The following is a 27,846-nucleotide window of genomic DNA, read 5'->3' on the forward strand; positions in this document are numbered from 1 at the left end:
ACACAGCTTTTTTATAACAATTCAACTCGTCTTTATTGGAAAGCCCTATATTTTTATGTATGGCATAAGAGATAAAAAAATGCGGCTATAGGTTCTAAAAACCCCTCCACCTAGCAATGCAAGTGCGGCCAAAATCGGTTCAACCGTTTCGGTGATTACACCAGATAAACAGAGAGACAGGCGGACAGGCAAAAACTAAAATTTGTTTTGGTTTCATTCCAGTAAGCCTATAAACCCTAAAAAAGCCTTTATTTAAAACACTGCAATTATATATATGTGAATGTATGGGTTAATTTTTCTCCTCTTTTCGACAGGCAGTCACGCGTGCTATGATACTTTTTGCCGTCAAATTATATTACATTTTTATTTTGCTATTTTTGCAAATTTTTTCCCCCAGCGGACCCGTTCGCGTTTGCTCTGATCATTTTTCTAATTGATTTAATTGCTTTCGCTATTGTTGGTAATTAAATTTATTGCAAATTCAAGCAATGTTAGCTGTGAGGAAGCAGTTTCTTTAATGCATCAATCACGTAGCGTGAAAATTTAGAAAATATATTGCAGAATAGAAATTTCTGGCATTTTTCGGAATTTAAAATACACACTGAAATGTGCAGCAAAGATCATTTTCTATTTCTTTTCTATTTTATATACCTACTATTTTAAGCTGCTAGATTTGTATCTTTTTCTGTTTGTTGGAAGTTTTTGATTTCGCTTCTTTGGCTGTGGCAGTAAATAATTTATATGCATTGTCGCTGCTCAGACTTTCTGATAATTTATTAAAGCCGACTTGATTGTTGTTGTGTCTCAAACCTGTTTTCAGCAGTTTTAAACTCCGCCTTCAAGTCATGATGCAATTTAGCTCCCGCGTCCCTCTTCATCTTTCGAATTATTGACTGTTAATTAATTTCTTTGCTACATTAAAAATGGCTCAACATCTAAGGTGAATCTCTCTGTCAATTTGGCTTCTCGCTTTTGCGCGAAACGACAAATAAAAATGATTTATTCATCTTCATTATTTTATTCAGCTTCCTTCGAGTATGTGTGCACACGTAAATTATGCATAAATTTCATTGAAACTTGTCTCCTCTGCCCACGGTGTTATGTGTGCGTTTTGTTTCTATGTCTATTTGTAATTTTCTCTCCTTGTTGAATATTTTCAACAATTAAAGCGCGAAATTTGCATACAATCGTTCGAGTAGAATCTTTGCAAACCGAAATCGCGTTGGATCGAATTTCATAAGCAGTTAAACTGTTTTCTACCGCCCTACCTCACTGGAACAGTTCTCAGATACTGATGAGCACAAAACAGATGCCGAAATGTGGTTAAATTGAAGATTTTTACTTTACTTTCTAAATCTGAAACTCTACACCAAACTGTCACTTGGCTGAATAGCCACAACATCTAGAACGCGTGATGGGACAGTTTAAGCTGAAAGCCTATTTTATATGCGCGAGCAGAATCCACTTCTCCGAATCTAAACTCACAAAAGCCACAGCACGTCAGTTTTCCAATTTAAGTGCAGAAATTAAAATTTTAGGATATATAAATAGTACTAAGTGACATCATGAGATGTTTTTGATATGTTAGCAATATCTCAAAGCATTAACCTACACCTTCTAAACTTAATTTAAAATGTAAAAAAAATGTATATGTCTCTTTGAGATATCGTCTATTGTATTTACAGTATTGAATTCGAGTAAAGAGACTGACAAAAAAAGAAATCAAGTGACAAAAAGTAAATAAGGTTAGGCTAAGTTAGTTTTTAGCGGGCACTCAGACTCATACTCCTTCATAATCCCGCATAGGAACTTGACTCGATGCCTTTAAAACTAATGTGAGCTTTTCAAAAACTTTAGAAGATCTCTGATCTCTCTGCTTAGTGATCTCTCTCTACAGCGCTGATATCTTCTAACTTGTTAAAGGATTTTCTACGTTATGTGGTGAATCTTCGTCTAGATATACCATAGCTTAGAAGGTGCGAAGGTGACCCTTACCCTTCCTCATCTAGATAACATCTGAAGAAATCATGTCACTACTAGGCTAGCCACGAGGAGTTTCTGCCTATAAGATGGTGAGGGTTATGTAATATTTTAATTGTGAACAAATCTATAGAAGTTATTTGACATAAGGCGTTCAGAGTTCAATTAAGCTAAGACAAAATATTTATAACCATCAAAACCTTACGACTTAACCATTTCAGCAATATAATGCGCTCCTCACTTTTCTATTACACATAAACAATTTAAAGAAATTTTCAGTACTTTTTTTAGTACAACAATTTTTAGCAGGTGGTGTTTTTAATGTAAAACGTATGTGTAAGTACATCCATGCCTCATAAATCCAAAAGATCGACAGTCTTACAATACTATAATCGATAGATAAATCTGTCAACTTATTGACTGTCTGAGCTTAAAAAATTCCAGATTTGATTGATTTTACGATAATGTTTTTACACTAATAGAAATTTCACCACCGCTGAAGCGTGTGCCAATCTGTTATCAGATCACTCACCACTGCAATCCAAAGTGAAATTGTGAGCGTCAAAAATTGAGCGAGTAACTCCGGCTGCTACGTCACTGGGGAGTCGCCAGCAGAACTTTCCCCGCTCATTTCACCGTATTAACACACTCGTCTAATCAGTCGTTGTTCAGACGGCAACTAAGCAACATAAGTGCTGACTGTTGATTTTTTTTTTTTGTATATCATCAGCACAATTTCAGGTTTTTATGAACAAACCGTTGTCATGAACCCGATTACATCAGCCAATCAGCTGATTCTTTCAACATTTCAGGGAGAATGGCAAACCTTCAGATCTCCTGTCGCAATGCTTGAATTAAAAAAATTATATGAGAAGAATTACATAATTTTAATGTCTACCATGAGTACAACTTCAAGTAGAATTCGCCAAACAGTCGATTCATGAATGCCTAATTATTGAGAACGTCGAGATATTGAAGTTCAAGGTTGTTCAACAACACTTTGCGGTGCTACATCAGAAATATTCCAACATCCAGTTTTTGGTCTTCCAGACCCTTTTCTGTCCTCGGAAGAACCAGTACCTAGAAATTTTTTCACCAACCTTTCAATTGTCGACTCATTCGGACGTTTATTTCCACCAAACAAAAATCACGAATTTTACGACTTGTTGCTTCTAAAAATCGACCGTTTTCACAATAAGTGTCAATAAGTTTAAAAGGAACCGATTTCCTAACATCTAGACATCAAAAGACCCTTTACTGTTTAAATAACCCAATTTCACTATTTTTCTTACCACAAAACTGTACGAAAATTTGCATATTTTCGCAAAGTATGGAAAACCGTCGTCATTTAGACCAGTCAGTTTACTGTTTTGCCCTTCGAAACTTTTTGAAAAGCTACTTCTATCTAAACTTCCTCAATAGTTATGACGTCATACCAACATATCAGTTGGATTTCGTGAGAAACCCGGAACTGTAATAAAGGTTCATCGCTTTACCAATGAGATAAGAAATACATTTGAATAAAAAGTGTACGGCTCGGCAATCTGTATTTGCCCAAGCATTAACAATGATTGTCATAAAAAGCTTTTACACAAAATTAGCAAATTACCACCTTCCAATCTCGAAAGGATCTTCAAGGCGCACCTCTGAAAACGTGTAATAACAGCACTTTGTTGTATGGACACAAATCTCGTCCACTTCAATGAAGTGCAAGTCTGGAAAATGTATGACCTTATCATCTACATAGCCCATCATAATCGTTTTAATTCAAAACCAGTTTAATGTGTAAATAATGACGCACTTTCCACTTTGTTTTTTGTTGCCACAATCAACACCCCGTTGCTAACAGTACTAATTTTTTACTCATTACTGAAACATTGCCGACAAGACCTTTAATTTGCTTTATGACTCAATGCAAATGATTTGTGTATTCCACAAACATTTATTTAAGGTTTATGTGGATATCTACTTATACATACATCGGTATGTATCTTTACAAAAATATGTTTCGCAAATATTTAACTTTACATCATCACCAGAGTTAATGTTGAAAGCTGACGTCACTGAAGTAAGAAGAAAAAAGGCACTGAAGTAAATGCTGCCATGGCATTAGTGACGTTGTCGGAGTTCAGTCACTTGCTTGTGTCTGCATTTACTCATTCGCACACACCTAATCTAATTTACAAGCGGAAGTGAAAATTTGCTTTCTTGACTGCCAATGTAATGTGCCCGTGCCTGGCTTCATTTATTAAATTAGCTATACTTTGAACTACTTAAATTATCACTGCAGATACTCGTAATAAATTGTATAGGGCAGCAAAAGTTATTGACTGTCAAGGCGATTGATGTTGGCAGACGCTGGCGCGAAGGAGGTTAGTAAAAAAAAAGCAAAATATATGACTTTTAGAGGTAATAATTTTCCAAGGGCACACCTGATCACTTTCCACGTTTTCCAACGATTTTCTGCTGCTCCTTTTGTTCGCGGTATTTCCTTGCCTACTGGTCCTGCTGCCGGCCCTCAATATCATGGCAGCAATTAAAACTGACGATTGTGCAAATACATAAAATAAACGCCTATATGGCTTGCAACAGTAAAGGGAGAAAAATACGAGCTTTTTTTGCTGATTGGCGGTTACTGTAAACAACTAAATAATGCGAGCATCTGGTAGCGCCAAGGTGGCCTACTATATAGCACGGCGCTCCTCCTTATATACCTATGTATATAACTATACATGCGCAAATACATATATTTTATTATAATCTACTTAGCAACTGGTCAGTTGTAATTTTTTTTCAATATGCTTAATAAACTTAGTAATATTTATCTCGTACCGCTCTACACTCAATCTCCTCTGCCCCATCGTCTTGCTCTGGCTGCACTGTAAATGCTTCTCAGTCTACCCCTTTGAATAGTCGGCCGATTCAAAATCCAGTTCACTGCTTGTCAGCCGTCTATCACGTGTCTACTTGACCAACACATATGAATGTGTGTCTGTATCTATGAGTATTTGTACGCATTGTCCTTCAGTTGTGTGGCTTGCAATGGCACTTCGTTGCTTATTTTTTGTAAAATTTATAGCATGTTTTTGTTTTTTTGCCCATAAAAGGAGGTTATCAATTTTATTGAAAGTTTTCCATAAGTACTCGTCTGAAGGAGTACAATGTCAGAAGCTTTCATGAGAAATGAAGTCGTTTCAATTAGTCAACCGAAATTTTTCAAACTCGAAAACAGCATTCAGATGTGTAATGACAGAATACGTAAAACAGATATATAGACGTAGATTATGCGCCTCTCATTGTTTTTGTTATTGTTTTTTGTAATTTTTAATTAGATGTTTAACGAAAATGCTATTGAAATCTCGCGTTACACAAAATCTATAGTCAGATTTCCTTGACACTTTTATGAGCTTTCTAGTATTATGGCAATCTGGCATGGGCAAGTGATAATCTTCCTTTTAACACCAATCGACACATCATCCAAGTAAGGCAATCCTATGCTCTGCCACATGACACTTTGTCAGTCTTGACTTAGCAATGTGGTTTCTGCGTTCTTCCTCTCATCTGTCTCCACGTTCTTGTTGTTATTGGGAGGCACGTAATTAGCGTCTAATGCCGTTGTTTTAGTGGTTGAGTTTTCAAGGTACCTATTTCCACTGGTACCTATGACCACTTCGTTGTGTCTAGGAAGAAAAGAAGACACCTAAATTTTAAGCCTGCGATTTCGTCCATGTTGCTGAGGAATAATTTCCCAAAAGCTTCTAATCTTGCACTTGATAAACCCGGACAATTTGCAAAGATAGTGAACAGGAGCTTACTTCTCCCCCGCTTCTCTATAACCGCGACATAAATTGGTGTGTGCTATGTTTAACATCGCCGCGAGCTTCCCTATATTTCACTGCCCTGTGAGAGCCGCGGTTAGTCATAAGCTGTTGGGTCGTTCTTACCCAACCATTTTTGTGCTCTGTAATACGTTTTTTGTCTTACGAGGTCTTGCTAGACTAGACATGATACAGATAGGTACTCCATGCCATCGTCTAGAGAGGCTCCACTTCAACCCTAGTCTGGCTGAAGGCAGTTTCTGGTGGTTCCCCTTCGGGTAATAATAAAGGGGATCCTAGTAAGCTTATCCGCTACCTTCAATGTTCCTGTAGCCTGATTCCCATTCTAGAGTGATATCGACCCATTGACTGCGCGAACTGAGTTCCTCTATACACTGCATTAGAAGTTTTGATAATATATTGTTGGAGCTTACCGCCCCTATAGCAGCCTGACTAACCGTGAAGATAGCTATCTACGCTACAACTTGCGTGGTGCCGCTGATAGCTTTGCAGCCTTCCCTGATCGTTAGCCTGGAATACACTAGCATTTTGTTAAAAGCATATCCGCCTCCATAAAGTAACTAGGCCATATAAACCTGTACATGTTTTTGGAGTTAATTCAGAAATGCTCAAAATTGCGGGCAACAATAAGCTGCAAGGAGTCTGTCAAACTTCGGGGAGCAATTTGTGGAATACTTATGCTGTCACAACAACAACAATATTTTATTATTTAAAGGAGTTCCTCAAGTCCCTCAGGCTGAGTCTAAAAAACAAAATTGCGACTTTCCAGCTCATTTGCTATCCTCCGTCTGTCGCAACACCTTTAGTCTTCTTCTTTCTTAGCATGACAGTCTTGAGTATGCCACTGCTTGCACAACACATTTCAGCTTCGTAAAATAATTCAGCTATTGCATTCAGTGGCTCATAAAGCAACTTAGAAGTATAATAACTAAAGAGTCAGGAAATATACAATAGTAACTATAAAAATTTAAAATCGTTATTAGTTTCCTCTTTAAAAGGGTTGACATTTGCGCTTTCTCAATTGCATTGGCAATTTTCTTCATGTGTTTTGCTCCGCTACCTATACTGTATTTGTTTACACGTTCTCAATCCGCTTTGCATCATACATTTGCATTATGATTTTCTATTATTGTAGAACATTTGCGATAAGACTCGCTTATTTAATTCCAATTATAATTGGAATTGCTATTGTCGTAGTTATGGTTCGTTTCAACGCAGTGACGCGTTGTTGTTCTTTGTTTGCATGGCGCCAAAGTTCCTCTTATCAGCAAATACTCACCACCAACCGAACTCCATATCAATTACAAGCCAATATTTTCATATTTCATTTCTTTTTTTTTTGCAAAAACCATTGCTATAAATTCCTTACCATTAAACAGCACTGCTCTTGGCAGAATTCTTTGTTTTTTCTGCTTTCCTTGTACGTGACTATACAAAATACGGCATATGTCACGTCCACAGAAGGAAACCCACAATGCAAAATTGCACTTACTGTGAATTTCTAGTGGGTGTTAATTTTCAAATTTTGAATTCAAAACATTATAAGAGCATGAAGAAGATTTTTAACAAGAAATTTCGTATGCTGCTTTTGCGTTTTCTCTGTTTGTTTTTTTTTTTTTGAGCGCATCAAAACACTTGAATGGATTATTATTATTTTAGTACCTTTAGAGGGATCTGAAATGACTACCCTTTTTAATATGCAGCCTAAATTCTAAATGGTTAAATTATTAAAAAATTGTACATAGACTCTATTTATAACGAGGCACACGCAGAAATTTCTGAAAAGCTCGCTTTGCTATGTTTATTGTTTTGTAAATATTGTTCAATATTTAGCCATACCCATATAAACCAGGCTTTCAACCTTTATACAAAGTTTAGAAAATTCAATAAACTTTCATCTAAATTTTGTACTCAATCGAATACGCAGTCACATGTCCCATGCAATTTTGGTAGAAAAAGCACAAGTTTTAAGCGGCTCACAAATCAGTTGGATTTTTAATACTTTTTTTTTTTTGACGGATTTTTATACTTCATTCCATATTAAAATAATTTTTTTGTTGAAGAAATGGCACAACATCGCTAAAAAAAATTAGAAAGATTCAATTCAAGTTTATGTAGATTACACCTGTTATATGAAAAAAAAACTACGGTCCCCAAAAAAAAAATTTTTATATTCACGCCACTTTTTAGCCTCAAAATCGCGCAAAGAGCAAATCTAAAGCTATTTTTTTATACGAAAATTCAACGGGCTATTCTTTTATAATACAGGGTGGCTGATGAATTTTGCTACATTAAGAAACTCAAATAACTTTTTTTTTTAGTGTATGGAATTCATTTATTTTTTTTCAAGTTGAAGGTCATTAAATTTTATTAAATGTAGCTTAACTAGTTTTAAAAATAATTGAATTTAAATGCCCCCCATGCTCGTTGACACAAGTGCGGCATCTTAGTAAAAAGTTGTTCATTGCTGCTTTGAGAGTTGCGACAGGAATAGCCGCAATTGTTGCCCGAATGGATTGTTTCATCCAAATTTGTTGGCTTTGTTTTATAAACTTCTTGTTTACATAAACCCCACACGAAAAAGTCAGGTGCAGTAAGGTCAGGCGACCTGGGGGGCCAACGAAATTCGGAGTTTCTTGAAATCAGTTTATTGGGAAATTTTCGTCGCACTCTGTCATAACAGTCTGGGCTATGTGAGACGTTGCCCCATCTTGTTGAAACCACACAGAGTTGAAAGGAATTCTCTTTCGGCGTAGTTCTGGATAGAAAAATTCTTTCAGCATTTTCAAATAACGGTCTCCAGTAACCGTAACGGTGTGACCATTTTCTTCAAAAAAATAAGGCCCGACAATACAGCGTGAAGAAACCGCACACCACACTGTCACGCGAAGAGGATGCAATTCCGTCTCGTGGAGTATCTGTGGGTTAGAAGTACTCCATATTCGACAATTTTGTTTGTTCACATTGCCGTTTAAATCGAAATGAGCATCATCAGACATGAAAAGGCAGTTTAACATGTTTTGGTCTTCTTCCACCATTTGCAGGATCTTCTGGCAAAATTCCAAGCGAATCGGCAAGTCTGCTGCATTCAGTTTGTTAACCATTTGAATTTTGTAGGGAAATAAGTCTAAATCTTTGTGCATTATTGTTTGCAAAGACTGTCGGCTGACACCAAGTTGAGCAGATAAGCTTCTTGTTGAAACCCTTGGATTGCTTTGTATAGCTGCAGCTACAGCAGCGATCGTTTCCTCCGTCCGAACTGGTGGGTTTCGATGATAAGGGCTTCTTGCGACTGTTCCTTGCTCAGAAAAATTATTCACCAGTCTCATTATGGTCCATCTGCTCGGGGAATCGCCGCCAAACATCCGCCTGTACTCTCTCTGTACCAAAACTACGGACTCCAGTGCGTGATAGCGGCGGACTATCCAAATTCTTGTTTGCGTGTCCCAGTTATCCATTTTAATAAATTTTAAAGATCAATCTGCAAATTAAAACAAAAATGGAACAGATAACTTAAAAAGAAAAAAAGTTATTCAATTTTTTTTTGGTAGCGGCTTTCATCAGCCACCCTGTATATTAATGGAAATTAAAAAAAGAAAACTAATCATAATCATCGAGATTTCTTTCTTTGGAGCTACTTGAAATCGGGGCCTTATGCCACAAAGCCTCAGACAATTGTAGTCCTTCAGGGAAATATTCGACAGGAATTTGAACAGTTATCAGCGGAAATCTTGCAGAAAGTCGTTGAAAATGCGATAAAACGGGCACAAGTGTGTATCAACACTGGCGAGACAGCGACTTGATGGATATCATTTTTTCCACTTAATAGAAAAATTGTAAAGTTTCACAAAAGGATTTCCATCACTCAAAATTACTTTCCTTTGTTTAGTCAAAAACTTATTCAACAACCGAAGTGGATGCTTAATTTTGTAATCATATCTGTGTGAGATTCTGAATTTTGTATATGTAAAGACGTTATTCTAAATGTTATGGCAATTAGCATCTCTAAAAATTTACTTTTTAGATAAATCCCATCATTTGTTCGAGTTTAGACCTTAGCATAGCTGCTAAGGTAAAAATACTTGATGCCGGCTGTGATAAAAATACTTGATGGCATAAGAATACAGATTGACCAAGGGGACCTATCTCTTCTTAGACTTCTGGATTTCTTTGAGGCTTTTGTTGCGGCAAATCATTTTTGATAACTCTGTCAAATTTATGAACAGCCATCTTTCAGGAAGAATTCAAAAGGTACTCTACCAGACTGGTACCTCCACGGCTTGTTTTGTTGAATCCAATATGCCCCAAGTTTCTGTCCCTGGTCCACTTTTGTTTAGTTTTTTTCGGAATGATATATTCTCTGTGTATCAGAATGTCAATGTCCATCGAAAATGAACTTTCTGTATTGGCATTGGCGAAAAAACTACATTCGCTTCGCCAATACCGGCAAAATTTGGCTACTGTTTATTCTGTTCGAATTGAATAAATGGAAAGGGCGTAAGTGCACTTTAATCTTATGTAAAGAATATACATAAATATACTGGATAAATGTCTGCTACTTGTTTGTTGCTCCTATTCTTCGGACATTTCTCTTGATAAGTACTGCAAATTTCGCTTTTCTCCTTTAAAATAATTGAAACTTTGAGTTGAGCATGACCCGATTGAAATTCATTCCCCACAGTTGTTCGTAACTATCATGTGCATAAAATCTTAGGGCACAACACAATTTTGACATTGGCATTATGGATGATGATTGGTGGCACTGAAACGAAAAACAAAAATTTTTGTAACAAAAAATAGAAATTCAGGGTTAACATTAAAATGGCAGCTCCAACGCATTCTAACAAAGTTTATAAAAAAATTAAATAAAAACTGCATTGACAAACTTTGCAAATAAAAAGTTGTAACTAATATTTAGTTGATTTTCCCAATTTTTGTACTACGGCAGCACATTGAGTCCACCATTTGCTCACAATTTCCCAAAGTTATTGATTGTTACTCGGTTTGGCATTGGGCACAGCTCTCTTTTGGTCCCCCAATAGATTTTCTATAGGAATGAGGTCAAGGGGATTAAGCGGGCTCTTCTATAACCTCAATTTTATTTGCGCGAAACCAATCATTGGCCTTCCGACTCGTATGTCTAGGATCATTATCTTGCTAGTAGACCCATTTTATTAGTATTTCCTCTGTGCAATACAGCAAAATAACATTCTGTATTATTTCCACATAAATATTGGTGTCCATTATGTCATCAATTTTGTGTATGGGGCCTGCGCCATAATATGAGAAACATCCCCGCACCATTATTTTTCAGCCACCAAGTTTAATGGTTTTTAGAGTGTATTGTGGCTGATTTTCAGTGCCCGGTGGACTTCTAACTTATGGTCGTGATCCTTTGCCGCCTTACAAATATATTTTAAACTCGTCAGCCCATAAAATAATACGCCACATGTTCATTGCATGTTTTCTTGCAAATTCCAAACGTCTTGCCTTATGTTTTGGTGTCAGGAGTGGCTTTTTTCGTGGACTGCGAACTGCGTGTCCAGCTTCCCGCACTCTTCTGCATGCAGACATGTCATAAACATTTAAGGTCTCCTCTTTTTTTAATTTCTATGGCTGTTTTCTTGGGATTATCATTGGAGCTACTCACAATTCTGCAATCGTCTTGCAGGGAAGTTTTTCCTCCTCTTTTTCCCAGCTTTTCCATAAATTTCATTGTATTTGAAATCATTTTTGCTAAGCATGAAAGAATATTTTGCATTTCTGTGTAGGATCTTCCATCTGCTCTCAATTTTAGAATCTGCTTTCGTTTTTTTGTGGTGCAGTGTTTCGCTCGACCCACTATAGTAAAAATATAAGAAATATATGCATAACACTCACCAAAATTTAAAAAATATATATAAATAAAAATTAGAAAAACGTAATTTCGTTTAAATCTGTGCAAAACTTAAAAAAACTGAATTTTGCAACTCTCAACCATTTGCTGTATTGAAACAGTCTAACAGATACAGCCTCATTTTTAGTAATAAAATAATATAATATAAATAAATAAACAAAGTCTTTAGTGTTTGCGTGCAATTTTTACTTGTACATATATTTTTATGTATATTTACATGTGCATGAAAAATTTTGCTGCTGTAATTTGCTACCATTTAAAATTAAATTAATTAATTAAAATGAAAAATCGTTAGTTACACTCCACTGAAAATGTCCGGGTTTGGGAGCTAGAAGACTAAGGTCACTGGGAGCTCCTTTCTTCGACAGCCTGGGGCAGTGCGCCAACCTAAATCCAATCAATCTTCTCCATTATATCAACAGCTCTGATTGCCTGTTGGAGGTCTCATAATGGGATCAAAACAGCGCTTTAGTGCTACTTAAGGGGGAAGCCTGGTTTATAAAGTCAAAAAAATCAATTTTTTTTTTCGTTCTAAGCGATTCCTAATATATTTCAGAATATTCACACAAAGTTACAGAGCCTAATTCTCAATATATCCGTAGATACAAAGCCAAAGGTAGGCGAGCGTTAGGTAGTTACGCTGTGACCGGACAGATATAGTACAAACTTTATCTTCTTTTCTCGACTTTTCATTTTTATGATTTCTTTGAATTGGCGTACATGAATGAAAAAAAGCTAATGAACCTTTTGAAATGAATCATAGCTTGTTCCCTTCAGTATTAAATTCTATTCTATTTGAACTAACAAAATATATAAAAAAAAAAATGTTGAAGATTTTTATACCAAGTTGAACTGAATTTTTGTTTTTATAGAAAGGCATTTTTTTTTCTTTAAAACCTCCAAAAAGTTGAAATTTTGGAATTTCTCTCAGTTGTCTTAGCTCATCTAGAATAAAAAATCATGATAATTAGAAATCCATTTGAATTTTTTGCTAGATAATAATTACGAGCTGTATCTTGTACGCCAGTTGGAAACTCCAGCGTTGCAGCGCTCTACTAATTTCTATGTTAAACATTTTTTTCAACTTATTTTAACCAGTACACAAATTTTGTATACCTTTTAAATGTTCACTAAAAGATAGAAAAAACTTTGCAGTGCTAAATTAATTTTTTCCTTAAAAAAAAATCGCAAAGAGATGCAATTTTTAGACCTCATAAACCAGGCTCCCCCCTTAAGGAGTGCCAGGTGTACTTCAACCATTTCACCTACCTACCTACCTACACACCATCCATGACACGACTATTAAATTGCAATAGAAAGTAAACCCACTCTCGATGAAGTTTTGTTTGTGGTTGTTTCCTTAACCCAAATCCCAAATACAAATGTGATCGCCTTTTGATTTTATTTTCTCTAATTTCCCCAATCTTTTTTTATTAGTTTCCATTATTTTTTATATTCTCTATTAATTGCACTAATGTTTATGGCCAACAACTTGACAACAAACGACGTCACCGGTTTCGTTCCACGCGCTTACATACCAAATGCGCTTACTAGCAAAGGCACAGCAGCAGCAACATCAGCTAGTCTCGAATTTGGCTCGGGCAGTTAGTGGCGGCTGATTGTGTAATACTTTTGAATAGTCGTAGAGATAAAACGACAAACAGCTCGCTTTTGGCATTTATGCATCTGCGGGTTGCTATTTTCATAACAATTTTGAATTTTTGGTTTTTTCAGTTGTATTGTGGTAAAAATTAATTCAACCACAGGTGCCATGTGTATACAGAAGTTCGCTCATAAATAGTCGAATTTGTTTGCTGCTGAATTGAAAATTGTCCAGCGCAACCTGAGGCAAATGCAACCTACTTTGTCTGCCTAACAAAGTGTAATTCTCTATTTTCTTATTATTTTTTTGTTCATTTCCCCCGCGCTGGCTGCGCTTTGACAGCTATTTCCAGGAGGGAGTACCGCCGCAATTTCGATTGTCTTACGACGCCGCACTGGCACTGGTATTGTCTTTGTTCACAAGCATTGTTCGCCGATTTGTTTCCTATTACCACAAAATATGTAAGTGGCTGGCAAATGAATGTGCATATTTTTTATTTCTTACCATTAGCAGCTGTTGCCAGTTTGTTAGCGGCAACAATATGGCAACTGAGTAGTGTGAGCAGCAGCAGGCTTGTTAATTCCGTCAGCGCGTTTATCTCTCAACAAATGGTTGTCGCGATTACTTATCTACAACATTATTTTCTGTTGCTGTTGCAATTATTTTTATTGCAGATATCAGGTGCTGCTGCTTGCTATTGGAATTGCCATTAATTGTAAATTTCAAACACTCAGTACGACGCTTTGCATCAAGCCGCGCTCGGCGATTGTGTAAACGTGCGCATATAATTGCAATGAATTATTTTTATAGCTGTTTGTTTTTTTTTTCTTTTATGCACTAACATATGTTACTGCCAATAGGTGGACTAAAAACAAAAGTCAAATGGCTGACAATACAGGTAACCTCTTTGAACCAAGTGAAATTTATTTTTTCAACTTTTCATTTTTCAAATAAAAGCAATTATTATTTTAACGCTTGAAAAATAAATTTCGTAAATTCAAATCACTTTTCTACAACGTTTCACAGTATTTCCTATCGAAAAGTGCACAAATTATTTCTTACGCGAAATTTAAAACTTTGTGATTTTTTTATACCACTTAATTGAGGTTGGATATGTGCATATGTACATGTGTTTAAAAATATATGCGACAATACTATCAATCAGGATTGCTGATGTTTTTAAACAATAATTTAATATAAAAATAGTTAAACATTTAAAGAGGGCCGTTAAATTTTAACCAGTCGTTTTGCGAAATACCGAGAAATTTGTATAGGTATGTATGCAGAATGTCCATATCAGATTACCTGTGGTGTCTCTAGACATTGCAGGCAAAGCTGCGGCTACACATGCCTCAATCAGACTGAGAGACTCAGGCTACAAGCTTGATCTCAATCGTGAAGGTTAATATCTACTCCGAAAGTCAAACGGCAATCAGAGCCCTTGCCTTGACGATAGGGCTCTCGAATTTGGTTGGGAATGCCTGACTTCACTTTCGATTGCATCCGAATTCTTCAAAATAAATCTAATTTGGGTACCTGGTCATAGTGGCATCGTAAGAAACTGCGGGGCAGATAAGTTGGCTACACAGGGGACCTGTGAGATAGTTACCACGCGAAACGAGAGGATTGGAATCCCATTAACTACCTGCGGTTTGGTCCTGTAGAAGTGGGCTTGGCGGTAACTTAGCGCGCGCTAAGCAAGTACACAAACTTGTAGGGTCGCGAAACCTTTCTGGCCATGAGTGGATTGTAGCCGCTCGAGAGATCTCTTGAGGTAACAAAATCTTAGCTCTCGACTTTCGTGGATGCTCTTACAGGACATTGGCCGTATGGTATTCATGCTGTGAGGCTCGGCACTACTTCGAGTCCTTTTTGCGTTAGTTGCATGGCGGATGAGATGGAATCATCTCAGTACTTTTTTTTAAGATTTAAGCATATTGGCTCTCATCTTCTCATCTCCTTGCCAAGCCTGTTGATATAGCAGGCATTGATATTAAAAACCTGATGTATTTCATCAGTAGTACGAAGCGGTTAACATCACCGTAAATCAGTCATCGTTCGGTTGTCTTCAACAAATACACATCCTCCCTCCTCTTCCCTACTTTCTTCCCAGCCTTCTTATGTCTTTTAGAATAATGTCTCTCACTATGGGTAACCATTTCAAGCTAATCTAACCTAACTATACCAGGTGCCGCCCGATAAGTTTACTCCCGATTATCTCAATACGGATGGAAATCTTATTTCTTAAAAGATTATCTCTCTTAAGTGACCAAAGTTTGTTGATTCCCAAACATCAACCAATGAACCGATGAAGTAACCAATATCCACACAATAAATGCTAAGGTGCCTCAAGGCTCCATCCTTCCCATATTATTCCTATTATTCACGCTTGCTCTGCCTGCCTCATCAGGTGCCCTAATCGGACCAGTTGCTGCTGATACAGCTGCCCTGGTTGTAGAAAAGTCGCGAACAAAGCGTCTCTAAAACTGCAAACATGTCTCCCAATCTATAACATTGAAGAATTAAAGCGAATGAGACTAAATCGGTTTAAGTAACATTTACAGTCCGACGTAAGCACTGCCTTTCAGTATAGCTCAATGGCAATCAAAGGAAACGTAAGTATTCAGGCATTCATATGGACTCAAAACTCACTTGGAAAACTCACATCCTCACTGAAAGAAAGTTTTTGTGTTTAAGACTTTAAAACGAAAACTATGTTTGAAATCGCTATTTTGCTGGAGAGTCAAAGAAACCGGGGATATTCTTATTTCTAATTCAGTGTTATGTTGTTTCAAAATTTCCGTATGCATAATTCCAGTAGTATTGCTTTGAATTTATGCGAGGATCCATTGAAAAGTCCGTGCAAAGCCCGAGAGATGACACTACTGACGCGTATCGAGGTTATGTTTACTTAGTAGCATCTCTTGGAAGAACACACACCAAGTTTCAGCCAGGTCGGTTTTTTCATATGTTTGGCATTCGTTTTAATCCAGGAAGTCGAGTGATTTTCCTTTTCCATCACGACAACGCACCGCCTAGCTCACGCCTCAGCAGTTGGGGTCGCAAAATTAATGGAAATAGGGTTCCAAATCTTTTCATTGATTTTCAAAGCTTAGAAATTTTATTCAAATGTTACCAGACAACAACCATTTTGCATTTCTTTTTCGTACATTTGATTTGCATCAAACTATTAACTAATCATAAAAAAAAATTTCCTGAAGTTGCCTTCGAACAGGTTGGGCCATATTTGGGCCACCATAATTTGCTTCGATTTGTGCTCTGATTTCAGTCGAGATAGAAAAATTGTCTGCCTTATTCAACCTGACCAATTTTCCGTCATCATCCGAATACAACGGCTTGCTCATACTTCGCGCTAGTACTCGAAAGTTCTGTTATTTGCAGATTTTGGAGTTAATCCCGTATGATCTGCCTTTCCTCCTGCTCTTTTCCATGGATTAATAATTAAAAAATATTACTGCATGTGCCATAAAATCGCTAAAGATAATTAATTAAAGCTAAAAATATAAGTGCAAATCACCAAATTACGGTTTTCAAATAAGATGACTTAATTATGTGAGCACAAACTTCTTGATCTTTTACGAAACAAACTGACTTAACCACAAAGCATGAAATGAACTTTGACAAAGGCGAGCCAAGAAGCACCGAGAGATTGGTAACTCCTGAAACCCGCGGCTAAAAAGCCCATTGTATTCGAAGCTATGGAAGGTAAAGGGGTATGATAGGCCAGGAGGAGAGGAGGGAAGTGCCAGAGATAGAATAGAGATAGAGACAGAGATAGCTAGCCCTTTGAGAATTCTCCATATTCTTTGGCAAATCTGAAAATCTCCTCCAGTTTGAGAGAACCAATTTTACTTATTCTCATGACATCGGAACCCAAAATTCGTAGTCTTGCTGCAGCAAAGGCAGGACACTCACAGAGAAAATGTTCAGAACTATCCGGCTCCTCTAAGCAAGACAAGCAAATCGGGCCCTGAATGATTCCAATGGTGATCCTATGCTGACTCCATGAGGTGAGTCTTGTAAAGAAGAAAGTTCGAGAGTTTTCTATTCTGGCTTGTCACAAAACTCTTTGCAGTTCTGCAGCGTTCTAGAATGAACCATCGCACTTTACGTACATTGCATAAATAATCGCTGATCCAATTCGAAATTCCTGTGGAACTGATTCTGGTTATTGGCTCACATCCCTGTGGGGGAGCCTCAGTGAGCCAATCCATTAGCAATTTCATTTCGTTGAACACCGCTGTGTGCTGGAACCCGAACAAGTATCAAACAAGCTTATTCCGTCTTGCAACAGAATTAAGCTTCTTCTTACACAAAGCATAGAAAATAGTAAATTTTTGGCGTGCAGTATTGAGCTTTGCGAATCTGTTAATAAAAGTTAATTAAAATTGTTCCTTGACGTCAAGATTACTATGCTAGTTTTGATTTTTTTTTTTCAATTTCACGTCCTCGGGCTTCCTTCGAAGCCCTGTCCGCGTATAATCGCTGTGAGTTTATGGTACAGCATTTTTAATAATTTTTAATGTTTTCTTTGCTCGTTGCACTTTTAAGAAATTATTGATTGATTAAACAGTAGAAAAAACCTCCTATTGGTTATATTTATACTCAACTTCACCGCTAAATCATTAAATTAATAAAGCACGCGTAAAGTTTAATGTTGCTCATATGCAAATACAACAAGACAACATCAAACCAATGTCTCAATTTCACTTTAATTCGCTAATAAAAAGTTGTATCAACAACTGCGAAAAATTACTAAAAATAATCGCAAACGTGTGTGTGTGTATTGCGCGTGCATGCAAGTATTTTATGTGAGCATGTGCATGTGTATGTGTGTGCTAAAAATAACATTAATGTGGATGACAATGCACAACAATTTGCTTCAATTTTATTGTTTGCCTACAATTCAATTAAATTTATTGAAACAAATTTTGCTTAGCCATTCAGCAAACAGGCCGCGCAAAGCTGCCTTGTAATTCTTCAAATCGCAAATTTTTTTACATAATATTTTTTACTATTTACCAGGGCTGCCTTTTATATTTTGCGTCCAATAATGAAAATGGATTTTATAGTTTCTTTTTTCAAAATATTCTCTTTGAAAATCAAAACAATTCTACATTTACTTGAACTAATTTTCAAAGCACTTTTGCCACTCAGAAAATCGCCAAAACTAGCTGTTTAAAGGCTTCAACAGCTTCTTCTTGTTGACCTCGAATTTTATTCTTGATGTTCGGAATCAAAAAGAAATAATTAGTTTATTAATTTTATATTTTAAGTGCTCTCTTGTGTGACCCGATACTTGAGAGCTCGCATTATCTTGATGATGGAATCATTAGGTGCCAAATCGGGGCTGTAAGACGGATGATCCATTAATTCAATATTTTGAGTGCTCAAAAACTCTTTTGTGAGCCGCTATGTGACAGCTCGCATTGTCTTGATGAAGGAATTAATGACCCTTTAATTCGATCTTTTGAGTGCTCAAAAACTCTTTTGTAAGCCGGTATGTACGAGCTCGTATTGGTTTGGTGAAAGATGATTCGTCTTCGGCAGTTGGATTTCCTTAATTCTCCGAAAGCTTATGGCAAACAAATGGCTGTTTATCCCTCAGAATTGACTGTTTTAAGTGGCGCAGTTGCGACATGACTAGATTTTCCGAAAAAAGACTTTGCCATTTGCATTGAGGCGCTTCTGCCACGCGCAACTTTTGTTGGATTAAGCTCTTCTTGGAATACTCATACAGTCGATGGCTCATTGGCTTCCGGTTCAAATGCATATAGATCCAATTTTCGTGGTTCGAACCACCGCGGCTGAAATTGGCCAACATTTCTTTACAGCAACCGGCACGAGTCCTTTTTTGGGCAATTGTCAAATAATGCGGTATGAGGAATCTTCTTGAGAACTAAATGTTCAAGCAATATTGAATGTATGCTTGGCACAATAATACACGAGAATGCCTCTGTCTTGCGATACGTCACATTACGATCTTGCGTTATTAGTAGACGTACAGCATCGATTCTCTCTGGCACAACAGCCGTTTGGGACCTTTTCGGCCTTCACGAAATGCATCGTCCGGCTTCCACCGTGTACCAACGTAGGGTTTTGCAGTAGCTAAGTTTGGTGCTTCAACACCAAAAATCGAAGTAAGTTGATCAAAGCACTGCTGTCTCGATAATCCATGTCGAAAATCGTGATAAATCATCGCATGAAAATTGTTACGAATCAATTCAATCTTTTGGGCGAGATGAATTTTTGAACTTACTGGAAAAAGAACAAATAATGCTGGCAAGTGAATGCTTTACATGTAAGTTTATGCTAAAAATATCAAACTTTTCGATAAAAAATATCAACTTACAGCTCATCACACTAGTTTTGCAAAGATGCTAAATATAAAAGGCAACCCTCGTAGCATATTTTAGCTTACATTTGAAGAGCGTATTAAAATTGAAATAATAAAAATGTTACACACGTTTTTTGACGATTGTTATATTTCTTTAAATGGTGTATGCAGAGACTCAAAAATTAAAAAAAATCAAATTCTGAGTAAAAAGTTTGAAAATTTTACGAACTTTTACGAATTTCGAAACTTTATATGGTTATTATTGTTGTATAAACTATATTTTTATAAAATAATAATTGAAATTGCAAAATAAATAAGTAGTTAAAACTTATCAGTTTGGGGTGCACACTTTCTTTTGACGTTGTCTGTACAGATATACGAACGCGTATGGGTTTTAAGCTCTCTTCGAGGTTAAGAATACATTTTCTTTAATACTAAAAACTATATTTTAATTTAGAACAAACAGAACTTCGATTTTAGCGTTTGAAACGTCTCCTTCGATTAAACGCCCTGCACTTCCTTAATTCCGTGCCGTTTATATTTGTTGCTCGCTCAGAATTTGGACACAAAATTTTAGTCTGTTCACTCACTAATTCGCTTACTCGGCTACTGGATTGGCTTCCATAGCAAAAAGTTCTTATTCCAGTTATCTAACTCTTTTGAACTGAGCCTGATTTGTTCAAATTATTCACACGTTTCCATTGTATCTTTTGAACGGTGATACATAATTTTTCAGCTCCGTGGACTTTTCATAACGTGAATGCAATTTGCAAAAATTTACTTGCCTGACATAAAGCAGGACTAGGAAAAAAAAACTTACAACTCTTTGCAATAATTATTTAATATAAATTTCTTTTTTATTATCCATACATTTATTAAAAAAAACACAGGTTTTTACTAGTTTGCCTGATAATATTTGCCATTTCATGTTGAGCAGCAGCAAAAAGTTTTTCGGTTAGTATTGCAAACCAATTTGCCTAAGTCGAGAATTTTATGTCGGACTTAGACTTGCAGCAACTACAAATTTCACGCTTTCTAGAAGTACCAAATAAATCGAATTAGAAATAGCATTATTTGAAAGGGCCACTAAGACTATGGATTTGTTCGTATTTCCGTCAGTAAGTGTAAGAAAGTACGTGTAAGAACTCCTTCTGAAGTAATCTATTCCATTTGATGATGATTGACTTAGCCGAGAAAGGTGCTAGTTGCCGCAAAACTTATCAAAATAAAACTGTAAACATCTGATATGTATATTTGCAAGATAGATTTATTACGCGTTTTGCAGTGTATCAGGCAATTAATTCATCAGCAGTGCCTACGCCTGCTAACAGAGACGAAGCATAGAAATTATAGCATATATCTTGTTGAATTGTAACAACTAAAAATTGTAAGTATTTTCTTCCATCCACTCTTTTCAGCATTTGAATTTTATTTTATTTTTTTTTTTTAATTGGGGTGTTTTTTAGTTTTTTTTATATTTTTTTTTATTCATTTCCTAAAATGTGTTTGAGTGCTTCTTCAAACACTGTTTACTTTCATTTAATATTTTGCTTATTTAATTACCAATAATGCTTTTGTTCTGTTAGTAATCGAGTTCAACAACTGCCAAACTATTTCCCCACCTTGCCTAGCGTAGTGGAATTGTCAGTCAGAGAAAAGTCAGCTGTTACAAAGCCAGTTCGTTTTCGATCATTCCTGGATAGCAACGCATAGCAGTTTACAATTGAAGTTTAGGTATCTGCTATCTGCAGGATATATGGTGCTCACCTGTTCAACTCCATCTACCACACATACATCCATAAGTATGCTGCTAAAAGTGTACCGCCATTAACGACAAGGCATTGTCGCCGACACTTTTACGATAGCACAACCAACAATCCGTAACAACAACAATTTTAATAATTCCCTTACTCCGTTTCCAACATAACGCATACTCTCGCTCTCACTTAACAGCGCTCACTTGACCACCAACCAGCAGTATGGGCATCATCTTGCACAATATTGCATTGCAGTCACTCTCATCTATGTTACAGCAGATTTCGCATTTCTTAACCTTATGTGTACATATTTCCGTCACTTGCCAGCACACATGCTGCTCAAAAGTGATTTCTAGGGTTTCTTTAGCATATTGTGTTTACAGCCTCACTTTTATGGAAGTTTGTATGTGTTTGTGCGTGCGCGCTCTTCAGCACATTGAATGGACGCTGAATTGCTGACATAGTTTTCATATCGGCCATATTGTTTTGAGTGAAATTTCATTTAACTTTACCTCCCGTGAAAGACGAAAATTACCTTTGGCTGCTATGTCAACCCATTGGAACGTGTGTTGTTGACTCGAACCGTCTCGCATGTTTATTCGTTGTTTACAGTTAAACGGCGATGATTTCCCTTTCTTCAAGTACATAAGCATAGCGAATGCGTTTCGCCTTGCCTTGATTTTATATTTTATGCGCTTGTTTACATTTTAACATTTACAATCAATAATCCCATTTTCAAGTCAGCTCTTCCGCAGAACTGACTGAAAATCGTTAATTGTTAAACTTTTCATCTCTCTGTACGTTGAAAATTTAATGCTTTCATATTTGTTAGCTTTTTGCTATGAATCTAGTAAATGTTGGGCTAATATGACGATTCTCCTTCTGAGAGTCTATGGATACATGTATGCGACTTTGATTGCTATGTTCAGATTATCATAATAATCAAAATGTATTCCGCGCATGAATTTAAATTTGTGAACTTGTTTATTTATTCTAAATATGCCTTTGATTAATTTCAAAAAATGCCAATGTCGACCAGTTGTAACACCTTTTAAACAACGTTATTTCTACGAAAATATGCATATACGTATGTATGTATGGATGTGTACATATTTATATACATATGCACTTCTTATTCCAAAATATCAAAATATCCCTTTTAAAGATTTCAATTTTCTATCGACTTTAAGTGAAAATAAATACACGTTTTCTTCTAATCAGTTGCTCATATCTCTTTGAAATTTTTAGGCAGCATAAAGTAATAAAACGGGGCAAATGTACATATGTGTGTATGTAAGAATTGGAAATATAATACATTTATGTACATATATTCATATAAATGTAATTTACTTCTAAAAGATTTAAACTTAAAGTAGCGATGTATTTGCATTTATGTTTCAAAGTGGCTAATCCAAGTATTTGTAGCTGTAAACTCTACCCCACGCAAGTGCACATACATACGCATGTGTATGTATTGTAAACCTGATGGTCTTTTAACGATCAAATATTTCTGAAGCGCTTTTATAGTAAAAAATCTGATATCCGGTGAACTAATACCACCTTGAGCTAAAAGTTCCCGGAATATATTTAGAAAATTCAAAACAATTCAAAATCCTCAAAAGTGTTATTATTGGCTTCAAAGTACTCGCCATCTACTGCAACGCACTTATGCCAGCGTTAGATCCAGTTTTTTTTTTGTCTTTGTCCATTCGGGGCTCTCCGCTCACTCTCCTGATTGCGTGTCGTACTCATAAACCCACTTTCGCCTTCAATAATGATGCGTTTGATGAAAGGTGGGTCGAATTCAGTCTTGGATCCGATGCAAATCATATCTATGGCGATATCAACGCAGTCCCTTTTTTTGCATGAAATTCAGGTGCTTTGGGACAAGCTGAGCAGCAACATGGTACGGCCCCAAATCATTAGAACCTGAATAGAACCATAAGCAATGCTTAAGTCCTCTATTAGCTCTCTGTTGGTTAATTTGCGGTTATTGAACAACTTTTCTTTCACTTTATTGGAGTTTTCATCAGTTTTCGATGTCAAGGGCCTGCCACTAATTTGGCGGGCGCATTTTAACCACAGATATGGGATCCTAACAAAAAATAGAACTCAAATCAATTAACTTAGAGCGTCACCTGCCGGTTTTTCCGGGAACTTTTTGATCAAAGTGGTATATACCAGCTTAGATTAAATGATTAAATAAATACACATGCACATGTATCTTACTGAAATCTATCGGCACTGATATAACGAACACTTGTTGAGCTGTGGAATAAATAGGTGCATATTTGTTTATTCAACTTCGAAGAGTTACACAAAATCCCCAGAATTTCAACAACAATCTTCACTGCCTCATAGACAAGGATTGCAGAGTTCTCTGCCAGAAACTTTGGCTATTATTGTCTGAAGATAGTGTTGCTATTACTTTGTTTTCGAATCGAACGATTGCTGCACAAAGAAAAATTTTCTATAATCCAAATAAGAGGCAAGGCTTCTTCTTCCTTTTCCTGATTAACACACTTTCTTTTCCGGACGCCAATGAATATAGAGAGTGTTTTTAACAGTTGACTCTCATAAGCGAAGGATTTTATTTATTTATTCGCATGAAATATAATTACAAATAATAAATAATTATATCGCAGAATTAAGCTAACTAGCAACAAAGGCTATTGGCCCGATTATATTTTCCCCCTTTTTACCTACATAGTTCCCCACTTGCCTTGACTTGAGTGAGCTTCATTCCTTCGCTCTCTTCACTGCTCAACCAACTGTAAGTGGACTATTTACATACATATGAAATCGTCATTGATGTCGCAAGTAATGACAATCAAGCTTCCAGTAAGCCACAGCAAGTGACAAGTTTTTTAAAAACAAGAATACTAAGCCAATATGGCGAGTGGTCGTAGTAAAAATTATCGCAGCTAAATTTCAACTCATTTCAGCTATGGTAAATAGCGTTTGTTAGATATAAAATGTTATTAAGCATAGTTGCAGTTTTTTCGTACATGCATACCTACCTATGTATGCACATACAAACGTAGTATACATATATTGAATTTTTGTTTAAGCAATCATAGTCCGTTACATCCATATAAACGTCATTCTAAAAAGGTAAGTTAAGCTGAACTAGTACTCCCGATGACAGGAATAGGTGATGAATAAAGTACAACCACTTGTAATTCTTGCAAAGCAAAGGTGTTGGGAACATCAAATCTCGAATATGAATATTTTAATGCTGTTTAGGCTTCATAAATCGTACCTAATCTGCTTTCAGCTGGGTGTAATGTACTTATGCCTTTGTGTATGGAGGATTGTGGGAATGGCCCGATAGTAAAGCAAATTGTAATTATTCGTACAAGTATATATATTTTTTTTTAAATAATTTTTTAATATTTTTTATTATTTTTTTTTTTACTTTCATTGTTTCTATAAGTTAATTTTTTCACCCGAGTTGGAGTTGAAATCGCAGTGCTTTAGTTGTGGTTGCAACAGTATATACCCACAACAACTATGTCTTCATGGTAGCTGGTCAATATGTCTATATGTGTATGTTCATACATATGCAGTACATAATGTATCCCCCTCAGCTCTCCTATTACTAGCTGTTGCTTCTTACATGCGATGTGTTTTTTATTGTTGTAGCTATGTTGTGCATTGCTGGTGTATGAGACGATTGGGAAGTGAGTTTTAAAATTTTTTTAACAGCACACCAAATGTCATGCATAAGCAGCGAAAAAATTCAGTTATGGTGAAGTGCTCTTGGGCTTCAAACACAGAGTCGGTTGGTTGGTTGTATGCATAAAAGGTTTTACTTTGTGGCTTCTAGTGTTTTTTGTTGTTGTTGTTTTGTGAACATTTGTGAGGTTTCGCTGAACAAAAGAAGGGAAAAAAATCCAAGTTTTCTAAGTATTTAAGGTTTGTGTTTTGTTGCAAAAAGTATAAGTTTGATGTGCTGAAATTAAAATTTGGCATATATTTTGAAAAAAAAGAAATACAAATTAAGACTACGTTTAACGTGGAACAAGCGCGCATTTAACATATTAAAAAGTGAATTTGCTTGAAACACTAATATCAAAAAAAAAAAAAAGATTTATATGTGAAAGTGTATAATATTTTGGCTAATAATTTTGTCAATAGCAACAGTGTTAAAAAATATGTATCACAGCTTCTACAAAAAATTAATATCTACATCCACATGTATATTTCGAAATCAACGCTTTAACCGTTCATTTTAGTAGCTGCTTAATTTGCCACTAGTCGAGTGGTAGTTAAACGCTCTCAGCACACACATGCAAACGCAAATAAACGTTCTTGATCAACTTAAATTATTGGGCATGCGCGCGCTCTCATCGCTGGCACTGTATTCAGCGCTGCTTGGTGTAGCTGAATCGTAAGCGCTCAACATATTTTGAGTACAACTAAATTCACTGAAAAGCACATATACAGCACACAGTTACATTTTCATAACCAATACATACTAGAAAAACGTCAAAGTGCAAATTTACGGTGTGCATTAAGAGGCAAGAGCGAGCATATCAAGAGAGGGAATTGAAAATAAGAAAACTGAAACGCGTTTTGTGCGATACAGACGAAAAAGAAGAGGAAGCACTAGCAATAGCAACAGAAAGGCAGCACCCAACCAACCAGCGGAGTTTATATAGCTCAATTTTTTTACTGACAAATATTATCTAAGAAAAAATATTTATGTTGCATTAAAAATTTCATAAAAATCAAGAAAAAGTAGAACTGCATAAAAAAGTGTAAAGTGCTAAGTTATTTTATCAGAAAACGTAAAAATAAGCTCACCAACGAGCAGACACAGTGAGAAGTATGCGTGGAAAAAGCGAGAACGTTGCGTGGCAAATTTGAGAAAAAAGAGAAAAAGTTACGAATTAATTGTGAAATCTTTGCAAATAAATTTGTTATAAATAAAATAGCAATTCTACAAACAAACGAAAGAATCAGAATTTATGTAAATAGTTAGAGTTACAAATTTTGCTCAAATAAACTTGAGGAAAGCTTCACAGTCTCACATATCAACTATTTAATAGAAATAAAAAGGCTGCAGCACATTTTTGCATCCCTTGCAATTCTAAACAAATGAAAGAAACTCTTCAAATATAAAGCCTAACATCGAAGTCGAGCGCACTTACCAAACATTTTTATACGCAAATAACGCCCGCTTTAAAACAATACCAAAAACAAAAAACTCAAAAAATCCGGAAGTAAATAAGGCAAAAAGCACGAAAAAATCAAGTGTGTATCCGAAAGCCAACACAGCCAACAGACAAATACCAAATACCACCCATTAACGAAGAAGAAGAGGTGAGAACTTTGGCGCTCGCACAAGGTAAAGTGGTGCGGAGCGTGGGCGCATCTTGAGCACCGTTAACTTTGGCGCTTTTTCACACACACGAAATCTACATTCCGAAAAGCAACACCAACATCTCCTACTGAAGCCACCAACTGTTAGCTTCGTCTGCGGCTACCATCCACCTACCCCACAAATTGCGCCACCCCAAAGTAACATTAACAAGGCAAAAGACAAATGTCCCCTTCCGTCACTTGAACAAACAGCAGTGTCATACAGTTCGGCACATTTCCTTGTCTGCAACACGACCTCCCTCAATACACATACTCCTTGTATAACCCCACCAGACGTTAGCTACGACCAAGAGTTATACATACACACAAATTTATGCTGAGTTTTTTGCGCATGCAGGAAACGTAAAAACAAGAGTCGCATAGAAATTGAAGTGAACAAGCAAAAAATAAAGTATAAAAAACAAAAGAGAAAAACAATTAAATAATTTTTTACGCTCCATTAAAAGCGATGAAATCCGAGTCAACAACCAGCAAAAAAATGGCGTTCGAAATGTATCCAAGTATTTCGGGGAAACAGGATCCCGTGCGTGAAGTGGTGATGAAATATATTGACTATTTCTTGCCAGAGTAAGTAGTGAAATTATGAATGTGATTATGAGAGGCGAGTGAGGAGGAATCGTTGAAATTCAAAAAATCGAGCACTAAAAAATAGAAAAAAAAATTTCCGGTTAACTTAAACATAAAAATTTGCGTTGTCGATTCGTGGTAGTGTCATTCAGGGTTAATCTAAATTGCTTCCCATTCCATGCACATCCATGTAAAGCTAGCCAGTTTAAATCTTTACTACTAGATTAAATCTTTACTACACTCGCTTTTTTTCAAAGGAGTTAAAGACAAGGGTGAAATCAAAAACATGTTACTTGTTTTGAAATCTTATTATTCAGGTGAAGACTTTTTAAATCTTGGGATAATTATTCCTGAAGGTTTAATATTTGTGCCAAAGCAAGCTGAATATTATTAAAAAAAAAAAGAAATTTTAATAAAAGGGGAGAGCCTTAAGAAGCTTTCATATAGCGTTGCTCTAT

The 27,846-nt window shown here is 36.2% G+C and overlaps 1 protein-coding gene across 2 annotated transcripts in view; it reads left to right on the forward strand.

Annotated features, from left to right (window-relative positions):
• The window catches only part of LOC128863513 (protein bunched, class 1/class 3/D/E isoforms-like), a 168,144-nt gene that overhangs the window by 21,909 nt on the left and 118,389 nt on the right, over window positions 1-27,846 (forward strand). The window contains exon 1 of one of the 2 annotated variants that reach the window (XM_054102717.1): window positions 25,158-27,388. The exons of the other annotated variant lie outside the window; for it this stretch is intronic. Coding sequence (XP_053958692.1) covers window positions 27,270-27,388 — 119 coding nt within the window. The 5' untranslated portion in view covers window positions 25,158-27,269. Of the gene's footprint in view, window positions 1-25,157; window positions 27,389-27,846 lie in introns of those variants that run through there. 2 annotated transcript variants of the gene reach the window in all.

The sequence above is a fragment of the Anastrepha ludens genome, chromosome 5 (assembly GCF_028408465.1).
Source record: "Anastrepha ludens isolate Willacy chromosome 5, idAnaLude1.1, whole genome shotgun sequence".
Lineage (NCBI taxonomy): Eukaryota > Metazoa > Arthropoda > Insecta > Diptera > Tephritidae > Anastrepha > Anastrepha ludens.